Below are 11,296 nucleotides of genomic sequence, written 5' to 3'. Positions count from 1 at the left end.
TAAGAAACTACTACAGATATTTATTTGTTCAATTTATAAGGTACTTCAGTAGTCCAAGTAACTCTAGGCAAATAATAAAACACATAATAAAACAAATAAAAGGGTAATAAACAGAAACCCTGTATCACTGCGTTAGAGAAGGAAACACCAAGGAATAAATCTTGGTATCAGTGCACAATATAAACTCATGCAGGAGTTAAGCCCTATGGCTTTTGGTGGTGATTTTCAGGGTTTTTTTCCCCTTTTTTTGGGTGGGAGGTAATTCTATGAATCCTTACTGTTGAAGCTTTGGTGGGTTATAACTATTGGTTTAAAATGAATTTGTAAATTTAAGAGACATGGAACAGTTTTTTAAAATGAATTTGTTCCTTATCAATGGCTACTCTTGTTCTGTCATAGAAAGGCCAAACATCCAATACATAACTATAAATAGCAAGCTTTATATATTTCTTTCCCCCTTCTCCAAAAATTAGTTCTCCTTTCTGAGCTAAAACATTACCTAGGACGCTTCTAAGTTGCCCCACACTAGAGGTGGCCAGCCGAGCTTATTTCTTTAAAGAATACTAACTGTGATTCACAACCACATTCTTACTGATATTTAAAAACAGATGGTACCTGCAACCACCTAATATTACAAAATGGTCCTTTTGGTTCCAGCTACTTGCTACACATCTGAAGGCACTCCACTCTCTCTCTCTGGTCCCCCCCCCGGCCCCCACACACACACCATTGTCCCCATTGCCCATTCATCTCATGAATTATTTGAAAATATTGTAATTCTACTTAAGTATTCTTAACAGCATTTGTTTGGTACTGCTCCAACTTAAGTTTCATATGATCTGTAGGAACACTCTCTTATAGATATAAAATAGAGTAAAACACGCTGCTGTGAAAATGAATAATTGAGAGATGCTTTGTATCGGTCCATCAGCAATTACAACTTGCTTTTCAACAACCGCAAGGAAACCTCAAAATCTGAGAACAGTTGTCTGTTTTTGCTATAATGGAACAGAAATAACATTTCAACTGCATCATTTATGACAGTATAATAGAAGGTAGTCTTAAAGACCTATAACTTTAAAAATAGCATCAATGTCATCTTTCGGTTCAGTGGCTTCTTTCTCTATATGGGTACAGTGACTTTCCAACACTGCAGGGACAGAAATGTCATCATGGATACTTTCTTCAAGAGTCTTTGTACCACTGGAGTCCGCAATCCACAGTGGAAAGCACTGATCAAGGAAAGGAGATGCAGTTCTCTTAGAGACAGGACCCCTATGTACAGACATACTCTGTGAAACACAGCTCTGCTTCCATGAGAGTCTAGTACTTTGCTGGGGACTTGCTCTAAGACGTTGCATGGGTTTCTGTCTGCAACTTTGGAGTGTAAGATATTTACAGATAGTGGCTTTAACACAGCCAAGTTTCCTCTGCAATCTGTAAGAGAAAAGAGATTAGCAATTAAAGCAGCAAAGGGCAATGCTTTGATATAACACTGTCTGTAAAACCGTGTCACTTTGTGTAATCAAGTTTTTTCACATGGCAAAGTTCTAGTGACCTTGGAAGAGCTTTACCAACTAATCAAAATCTGAAACAGGCTACAGAAAAAGTTTAACACTATGAATGCAGATGCATGCTCCAACACCATTCACACAGTTTAATTTTATTAATATCCAGACTGAAAAAGAAGTTTCATTTACATATTACAAATGTGGGAAGCAAATAGTTTTAGCATTCATTTGGGAAATGGAGAACCTATGGTCCTCTAGATCAGGGGGGTTTCAAACTTTTTCAGGCCACTGAACCTGTTAATTAAAATTTTTAAAACCCAAAGCTCTAGTGAAATAAAATTGGTTGCATTCAGGTGAATTGGGGGGGGGGGCTTTATCTCTCACAGAACCCCATCAAGTTCTCACAAAATGTTAGGGTAACACAAAACACAGTTTGAAAAACCCAGTCTATATACTGCTGAATTACAACTTCCACCATCCTTCAACATTGGCCATCCTGGGTGGAGCTACTGAGTTGTTAAGCAATATCTCAAGGGATGTAAGTCCCCACTGTGATCTTTGAAGAATGAATGGAAAGCGGTTGATGTTTTCTTAGTACATATTTATGGAGGCAGGAGAACTTCCTTCAGTTATGTAGCCCCAGAATCAAATGATAGGCGTAGAATTATTCTAATGTGTTTGGGCTGCAAATAGTCCATAGAAAATAGCAAGCCAAGAACACTTTATGCAAAACCTGCATTATGAAAAATCATGCAGGATGCAATGATGATAAATTTACTTTGCAATTTGTATATTATACTCATAGTTCTATCTGTTCCAGATTTGTAATCTGTCAGTCTTCTGAACTTATTCACTTGCTTGAAAAAGAAAGATACTGTCAACTTCAAAGAGAAGACAGAAATCTAGTGTTAAGTAACTATAAGAATTTAGTAAGAAAAAGAAGACAGATTGGCTTCTTTACTATGCAGGTTTTCATACCCTTGCTAACCAATTATATTCTCACACATATTTGCATGATGCCAAAATATAGTCAATCAGCTCTGGAAAAAATAGTCATTTTACTGAGCTAAACTCTCAGCAAGGATCTCGTAATAGGTGTACATTGCTCTTGAGAGAGAAGAAAGTGGGAAACATCCACTGTTTCTAGGCACAGGTAGTCCTCGCTTAACGACGGTAATTGGGACTGGAAGTTCCATCGCTAAGCAATGCAGTCATAAAGTGTGATGTCATGTGATTACATCACTTAGCAACAGCAATCCCAGAGTCCCTGTTGCCATTGCTAAGTGAGGATAGTGTGGGTCATTAAGCAAGGACCTCATGCAACTGCGATGTGGGAAGAGGCGGGAATCCAGAAGCACTTGCTTATGCTGCTAAAACTGAGTCCCAGGCAAGCAGGCTGGCAGGCAAGAGCTACAGGTGGGTGCTATGGAGAATGGGCAGGTGGGTGGGTGCTATGGAGTATGGGAAGGCAGGTGCTGTGGGCAGGCGCTATGGAGTACAGGTAGGCGGGTGGGTGCTGCAGACAGGCACTGTACGGGTATGGGTACGAGATCCCCATACCCGCCCGGGGCTCCTCAGGAGAAAAAGCAGCGGGAGCAACTTGCAGAAGCAACTTGCAACCTCTTGCCAGCTTCCCCACTGACTTTGCTTGTGGGAAGCCAGCAGGGAAAGTTGCAAATGTCGATCACGTGACTCTGGGATGCTGCAACTGTCGTAATTGCAAGCCAGTTGCCAAGTGCCCAAACTGTGATCACATGACCACAGCGACACTGCAAGAGCCGCAACTTCGATGACTGATCATAAGTCCCCCTCATTCAGCACCACTGTAACTTCAAACAGTTGCTGAATTAGTAGTCGCTAATGAAGGACTACCTATATTTCAGGATTACACAGAGCTTATTTAGAAGATATCAAAAGACCAGGACTAACAATCTACACACCTGCAACCTTGGGCTTCCACATGCTGTAGCCTCTTGCTTTTTAAAAGCTTCATTCCTAAGAAGAAAGCCCCTGATCCAAATTTATTGCTTTTACACCAGATAATTGTTGTTTTCAGTGCCTCAGATAATTCTTCAAAGGACTGCACTTCTTTAAACTTGGACACAAAAGAGTGAAGATGCTGAGATCTCAGGGCTTTAGAAGAAATAGATGTGATTCCCTTTGACTCAGGAAGCATATTCCTGAATTTGGAATTCTGAAATCAAATGAATAGTAAAGAAATTAACACTGGAAAAGATTAATAATTAAAAATAACTAAGCCTCAGAATAAACTTTAACACACAGCATCCTTGGCTAAAAAGCACCTAGAAGGAGACAAATTAAACAGGTCATAGTTTTAACCACTTTAAAAAATGGTTTAGAGTTTGTATTAAGGCAAATGTTGGCCATGAAAAAATGTCTCTTTGGAGTCTTAAAAATTTGCTTTTTGAACAACCTCCAAAAATGCACATCAAAGTAGTTTCCAGGGCAATTGTGAAGTGTTATCTGTTCTTCATATTTAAAAAAATCAGCACCATTTCTGGTGACCAAGAAAATTCTACTGAAGACCTGATTAAAATATGAAGTTGTCTACCACTAAATTAAACATTTGGTCAAGCTGCTTATTTTAACTAGGAATAGGCTCATTCAAAAGTTTTGCCAGTTCCAAAGACACCGAACAAGGATGAGAGACAGCAGGAATCAAAATGGAGCCTTCCACATGAATAGTATATTTCTGACCACTGAACTATGGTCAACAATCCCAAAACATTCTTGAGATTCTATAAATCCATATTCAATGGAATAGAATTCCACAACGCAAACTTAACAATTAAATCACTAACCCTATTTACAAAATAGATGGATAAACATGTTTATTCATACACATGAAAAATTACAAAGCACAGATAGACATGTCTTTATATGACATATAAAGAAAAACCATATGGACTATGCCAGCTGGATGACTTTGGGCCAATTAGTCTCTGTATAGGATTGTTGTTATGGATAAAATAGGAGATGGGAGCATTAAGTATGTACACTGCCTTGACTTGACCCAAAATAAAGGTGGGATAAACAAACAAATACAAGCAAATAAATAAATACAAGTCTACAGCACACAAGCACAGAATGGAACAAACCTCCTGTGGCACAGGATTAGGATATTTGCATAAGGTCTTCAGATCAAACTCCAACTTCTTTGCAAGATCTAAAAGAAAAGGCACTGAGATCAAACTAAGAACAGGTAAATGATTTCGACCAAAAATAGGTTTAAATCACTGAATCTGCTACAGAATCAGCCTGGCCACTTCAATCTTGCAGGATTGGCATGTTCCAAGTTCCTTGGATTAAACAATGTCATCTATCAGGATCCCAAAAGCACACCTTCTCTGTAGCAGCACCTGCCTTCTAGAATGAAGTTCCCCCTGAGATCCAGATGTTTGCCAATCTGCTGCTGTTCAGAAGAGCAAAACCTGGCTCTTCACCCAGGCCTTTGGCGAGGGACAGTGAGACCCCTCACTTCATTCCATCTGGTCTATCATGCTTGCCATCTTTTATCTTTTATTGATTTTATTGTAATTTCTTTGTTAGTTGTGAGCTGCCCAGAGTCGCTGATGTCGGGTAGCATACAAGTTTAATAAATTATACATTAGTGTAACTTGCACTGAATTTCTGGTTTTGCCATTAGATATCCAATAGTCTAGTTCCAAAGAACTATGAGCTATATCTAAGTATTTGCAATTTCCATCCCTCCCTCCCTTTGCCCATCTTATTTGCAGTCATTCTCCACTCTATTAAGAGAAAGGGTAATCTACATGCATATCCATTACACAGATCTTCCTACTCAATACAAGTTACAAAGGCATAAAAATCTGCACACAGTGCTGTAATATAAGCATGTGTGTGATTGTTCCTCAACTATTCAAGTAAATTAAGAAGTAATTACTAGTTACCTTGATTAGTTCTGTTGATCAAAACTGGTTTTCCAATATCAGAAGTATTTTGGGTACCCTTCCTCCTTTTCTTTTTCTTTTTCCTGACTGCTGGTGGAACTACTGCACTCAAAATCTGAGACTGAGATGTAGTCTTTTTTACTGAAAAAAATGTATTCATCCATCCAGTTCCAGCTTTCTTTTCTATAAATGCTTTAGGCATTTTCTTCTTAATCTCTAAAGAACTGGTTCCCAGAAAATCATTTATTTCAGAAGGAAAGACAAATCCTTTAATATATGGTCTTTGGTGCATTTTTGCTACTTCTTGAAGCAATTCAAACAGATCCTTATATAATGCACTAAGGTTTTTTAATACAGCTCTATAAAGAATCCTAGAATAATAAAGGAAACAGAGAGAGAAAAGGAACACTTGAGTGTTGGGTAACATATTTTCCATATTTGGTTCTCATTTTCACTAAGATCTCCAATTCAGTATGAACTAACCAGTATTGTCTCATAATAAACTTTGGCAATAAAATTAAGACTAGCCCAGAAGAAAAATTAAAATTTGAAACAATTATTCCTTACACTTCTCCTTAATTAAAAAGCATGACAACTTTCCCCAAACCTACACATTTCAGCATTTTTATCCCCTTAGATAACATGAATCAGTAATTCTTTCACAAGGAGTTTACTATAATATAGCATGATAGAGCTTGCCAACATAAATCTATTGATTTATATGAAATTGTTATACTATTATATAAAAAACAGTCCTAATAGAAATGCAGGTTGACGCAAATAAATTCAGTAGGATGTAAAAAGGACTTTGCCAAGTAATAAGCCTAGAGACCAAACATATGCTTTTAAAAAATGCAAAGAAAACAGGAAACAAAGTTTCCCCATGTCAGTGTTCTGAATTTTTCTCTAGGTCTTGATCAGTCTTCTTCCTGCACATTCCCCTTACAAAACTGATACTAAATAACCTCTATTACTGGCCAGATGTCTATGGGACACCAGGATTCTGCACTGCTTCCATCTAAAATACTGTATATCACAAGGAACAGATTACTCTGATCCCATAATGGATCCAGTATCTATTTAAAAAACTCACTTCCTTGTTCCAGCAGTGATTAAGGCTAAGACATTTATCAATGCTTTTCCCTCCACTCTCTACTTTGGAAGGGGTGAGTAGCTTCTAAATATTAGAGTAGCATCTTAGAATTCTTGAAAACGCTAGTTACTAGTGCAGTGTATGGATCTGAATTGCTATGAGCCTTACTTAATTAGGATAATACACACACACACACACACACACACACAATCAGAATTCATGTTTGCCTAATCAAAAGCAAAGGAGGGCAGATGGATAGAAAAATCAGGGAATCAGAAGAATCAGTTGCCTAATTTGGACAGAATGTCTGACTATTTTATTTATCTGAAACAAAGCGGGTGTAGTTACCAGATAACAGAGCAATTCTAACTCAATGAGAAACACTGCAATTCCATCTTTGAAAAAAATGAATTCCAATGGTTGGGCAGTACATAACCCAAAGCCATCTGTATATTACAAAAAGTTTACTGGAGTTAAGGTATGCTACCAAACATTTTTTTTGCACAGAGGGAAGGTCCCAAATTGAGCATTTGGAGAAAAGGGAAGCCTTTGATCTGCATATAAAAGCCCCTGACCCATAAACAGTCCCCAAGACCAGGTCTATACTAATTGCACCTGCCATATTTAAGTTTCTTCCACAAAACCAATTAGGGAAAAATAAATAAAGGACAACAAGAAAATATGTTCCTTCTACCTCCCAACCCAGCTGAAAGAAAGCACCGGAGTTTCTGAAGTTGCCATTTAGTGCCCCTCCATCACCACGTTTACCAGTGCACCATAGCAATAAATGAAGTTGGAACCTTATTAATTGCAGTGTGTACGATACCCATTGGTACCCTCTCCCCCCATCTAACATGACAGCCATTGGCACCCTTGGCAAGAAACAGGTAAGCAGAATCTTCGCTATAAACAAGTAAATGAATAAGCAGTAATGAAACAGTTAAAATGTTTAAGAGGTGTACATACCATAACCGACTCAGCAACCCCAGAACCAAAGTATTGAACAATACATACTCTTCCAAACACAGATGTTTAACAATTAAACTGAGAAACATGTTGGTTAAGGCTGGATAATGATTCCAAAAAAGCTAGAAATCCAAGTTAAATGTCTATTTGATAGTTACTCAGTTCAGTGAACTCAGAGTGTTCAGACAGTTAAGAGTAATCAAAGTTATTTACACTAAATTATGATGCTAGAGAACTGCAAAAATTTAAGACCAGAAATCTGATGCACAACTAGTAATGAATAAAACCTGTAAAAATCTTTTTTTGGAAGGATACGTAAATGCAGTACAACAACATTCAAGTAAACGTAGTACAAGCTTGCAACTACCCAGTATCTTCACCAGAACAACTTCTATCACAGGCTGGCTGGGGACCAAGGACTCCTTAGGATTTTCAGATCTCTGTTTTCTATTTAAAATAAATAGAGAAGAACATGTAGATGTGCTTGTATCATGATGTACCGAATACTGCTCTCTCCTGAGTCTGCTTTGTCACAAGCTGATATGATAACTACAACAAACTCCAGATTAGCAGACCTACACTGACAGCAGACTATGCAATACCACCTGTCTGCAACTCTTTAAATCAATTGAGCCTTTTCCTGGATCACACAGTGGCTGCAGATGGCAGCCACACAGTATCAGGAAGTTCCAGACAGGCGCTACATTTGCATCTTTGTATTCTGTGAAGCACCTTTTTGCCTTTGAATCCTAAGTTATTGCCCATCCTTATTAAAGATACTGTTGTTTGTGAACTCAAGTTTCTTTTAGGATTTTACTCCTGGTTTTTAGTTTTTCCTCAAAAACATCTTAAGTCTTCCAATATATTAATGGCTGATGAGATTACAAAGAACGATAATAATCAATTTCGCAGAGAAATACAGTACCATGTGGTTAGGCTGTTCCTTTCAATGCAATTTTTTTTATAATACATTTTTTAAATCTTCTACTGATTAATTCAGTGTGCTTTGAAAGATACCATTGTTCTACACAGCAGCCGGCCAAACAAGATACACTGCTGACCAAAAATAGTCTGAATTTCAGTTGATTTTATTCCTCCATTTTTCTTCTAAATTACATTAGGTATACTGAATTATTAATAAAAACTATAGAATCACATAGACATGCTGTCAAGCTACTTACATGAGGCCTATCTGAGCAATTTCTTGAATTGACTTTTCCAGATTCATTAAATTTAAGCGCTTCAAGCACTGTTCTACCTGAAAGTTTAAAGGTAAAAAAAGGTTGCCAATGGCCTATGATATTAAAAAGCAAGCAAATTGATAGCATTCTTATTTCCAAAGAAATACGCTTAGCACTAGATGTAAATGAATCAAATGTTAATTTTTACTTATATTAATTATAACCAGATTCTTCACATGTTCTATAACATTCATAGCATATATAGTTGCAAGCACCCTTAACTTGTTCAAAATGTATGTTTCAATAAGTGAACAGGAACAACCTCTACATGTTCAAAAGTTAAGCAAGACAACTTTCTGCAAAACTGAATGCATACTATTTATGTGTAATTGTTTACAGATTCAAAATTTTAAAAAATAAATATAGCAGGTGCAAAACCTTGGACACCCTTACAGTCAGTATTACATAATACCTCCTTTGGCAGAAATAACAGTTTCCAAATGTTGGCTATAGCTAGCTAAGTCTTTTTATTCTTACTTTTGGAATTTTTTTCACTCCTACTACTATTACTCCTCTAGTAAGGATGACACAATGGGTAAATTCAGCATTTTTGCTTATGGAAGGCCTTGAATCCATAAAGCAGAATTACTGGATGCCACCTGTACATGGTTCTTACACATTTAAAAGACAGCATAATTTCAAACCTTGATAATTAGTTTAAAATGTAAAAAGATTTAATCAAGAAGATTTCCAAAAAGGTTCTACCAACCTGTTTAAGACTCCCATAGGCCCTTTGATGGATCATCTGATAATGGAAATTATAAATGATTGAATGGAGAAGGCTCTGTTCTGCAACCAGCATTTTGCTGTTTAACATGTTGTCAACAGCCCAACATCTCTTCAGAACGGCTGAAAGGCATATCACTAGACAATATAAACACAGGCATCAATATATGAAAGTGCAAAAATTCACTCAATAAACCAGAAACAAAGGAGGTGGATCTCAAATCTCAGTATCAGTTAGTTCAGGGGTTCCTTAACTTTTTGCCATCACAGCTCCCTTTAGTGTAATCTTAATGAGCACACCTCCCCTAAAAATCAAATGAACACAAATGAACTATGAAAACAATACAATGAAACTCTAACAAAGGTGGATTTATTGTAACAATGTACAACTAAAAAGTTCTTCACACCTTCCCTGGACCCTGTCTGCACTTCCAAGGGTTAGGGAGGTGCACCTCACAGTTTGGAAAACCCTAAGTTAGTTAGTTGTCCACAGCAGGTTAGCAAAGGAGCTGGAGAATTCTGAATTTGCTTTCTGCACTAGGGAAATTTTCCCTTCAAGCAGCCCATCTGGACTCTGTCCAAGACACTGTATCCTTTGGCCACTTTGCTTACTTCCTGGCATGGAATTTCAGATACTTGCCACATACAGAGGCATGGCACATTTATCCATGTTTAACTAAACCACTGCTTATTCAATTAATCCAACTTTTGTGTTTGCATCACAGTGAACTATAATACCAAAGGCTGACTTCATGCAGCACATGACAGTTGAATGTGCTTGGTTAGTTTTTTTCAGTGTTGTGCATGTTCATGTGTGTTTATCCATCAAGTTAACCCCAGTTTACTCAATTAACCCTATATTAATTGACACTTGAAAAACCTAAGAGCATAAGTCATCCAAGTTAAACACTTCTAAGACACACTTTGTCTAATGTTAAGAGAGAAGGTGCTTCCACTAAAATCGATTAGAAACAAATTACAATCGTAGACATCCAAAAACGTTAAGATTTTTTTTTTAATGGAACGACGCATCTCCCTTCATTTGTAACAATCATATGCATATGTTACGTTGGTTCAAGCTCAAACCTGCTGGATAATATTTTAATCCCACCACCCAAAAACCTGTTAAACTGTGTTTCCAAAAAAACAGACAAGACAGAAACTTCCGCAGCGATCGTGCTTATCTATCACTCAAACTTAATGCGAAACGCAAAGATGCTCCGCGTTGAAAGCTCTGCCTTAACCTGCAGCGTGTTCGGCCGGCGCGGCTTCGGCGGCATTGCAAGCAGGCCAGGGCACATCCCACCGGTTCCACACCGCCTCCCCGTCTCCGGGAGCTGCCATCTTGCCTGTCAGCGGTCCCAGTTAGATGAGTCGCCGGAAGGAGAAGGACTGGCGGACCCCTCTAGGACGAGGCAAAACAGAGTAGGCGTTTTCTTTAAATTCCGCCTCCTGATTCGCTATTCTGGCGGAGGGGCGGGACCTGGAAGGGCGCTTTTGTTTGACGCGTTCCCCAAGGTTCCCGTTGCGGATTTACCCTTCGTTTCACGTTCGCTCTTTTTCTCTGCTGCAATTCTCACTCTCGGGAGCTTTAAGATGTGTTTGGAATTCTGGGAGTTGAAGTCCACACATCTTAAAGCTCCCAAGAGTGAGAAATGCTGCTCTCCTGGTTGTTGGTGTAGAAATCCCGAGACCACTAGATAGCATCAAAGAGATGCAGGAAGCTAAATGCTTTGTGCCATCTGAGATGTTTTGTATCCGGATGTTTGCAACCCACAAATAGCCTTAGGTTAGTTTTGCATTTGATTTTTCTAAAAAGAACACCTT

General features: G+C 38.1%; 1 protein-coding gene across 1 annotated transcript; it reads right to left on the bottom strand.

The window, feature by feature from the left end:
• Nucleotides 1-357: 357 nt before the first annotated feature.
• RMP64 (ribonuclease MRP subunit p64) lies at nucleotides 358-10,852 on the bottom strand. Its single transcript, XM_007425949.3, has 9 exons — nucleotides 10,714-10,852; nucleotides 9,453-9,607; nucleotides 8,684-8,760; nucleotides 7,818-7,949; nucleotides 7,503-7,580; nucleotides 5,444-5,814; nucleotides 4,631-4,698; nucleotides 3,452-3,705; nucleotides 358-1,437 (listed from the first exon to the last, which is right to left on the bottom strand). The coding sequence occupies exons 1-9, from the start codon at nucleotides 10,811-10,813 to the stop codon at nucleotides 1,062-1,064; spliced, it is 1,611 nt and encodes a 536-aa protein (XP_007426011.1). The 5' UTR covers nucleotides 10,814-10,852; the 3' UTR covers nucleotides 358-1,061.
• Between the last annotated feature and the right edge of the window lie 444 nt (nucleotides 10,853-11,296).

The sequence above is a fragment of the Python bivittatus genome, unplaced genomic scaffold, assembly GCF_059951505.1.
Source record: "Python bivittatus isolate LINGU-HERP-01145 unplaced genomic scaffold, Pbiv_v1 ctg000340_np1212, whole genome shotgun sequence".
Classification (NCBI taxonomy): domain Eukaryota; kingdom Metazoa; phylum Chordata; class Lepidosauria; order Squamata; family Pythonidae; genus Python; species Python bivittatus.
Note: the sequence above shows the minus strand (reverse complement) of the source record. Positions and strands in the feature narration are given on the sequence as shown.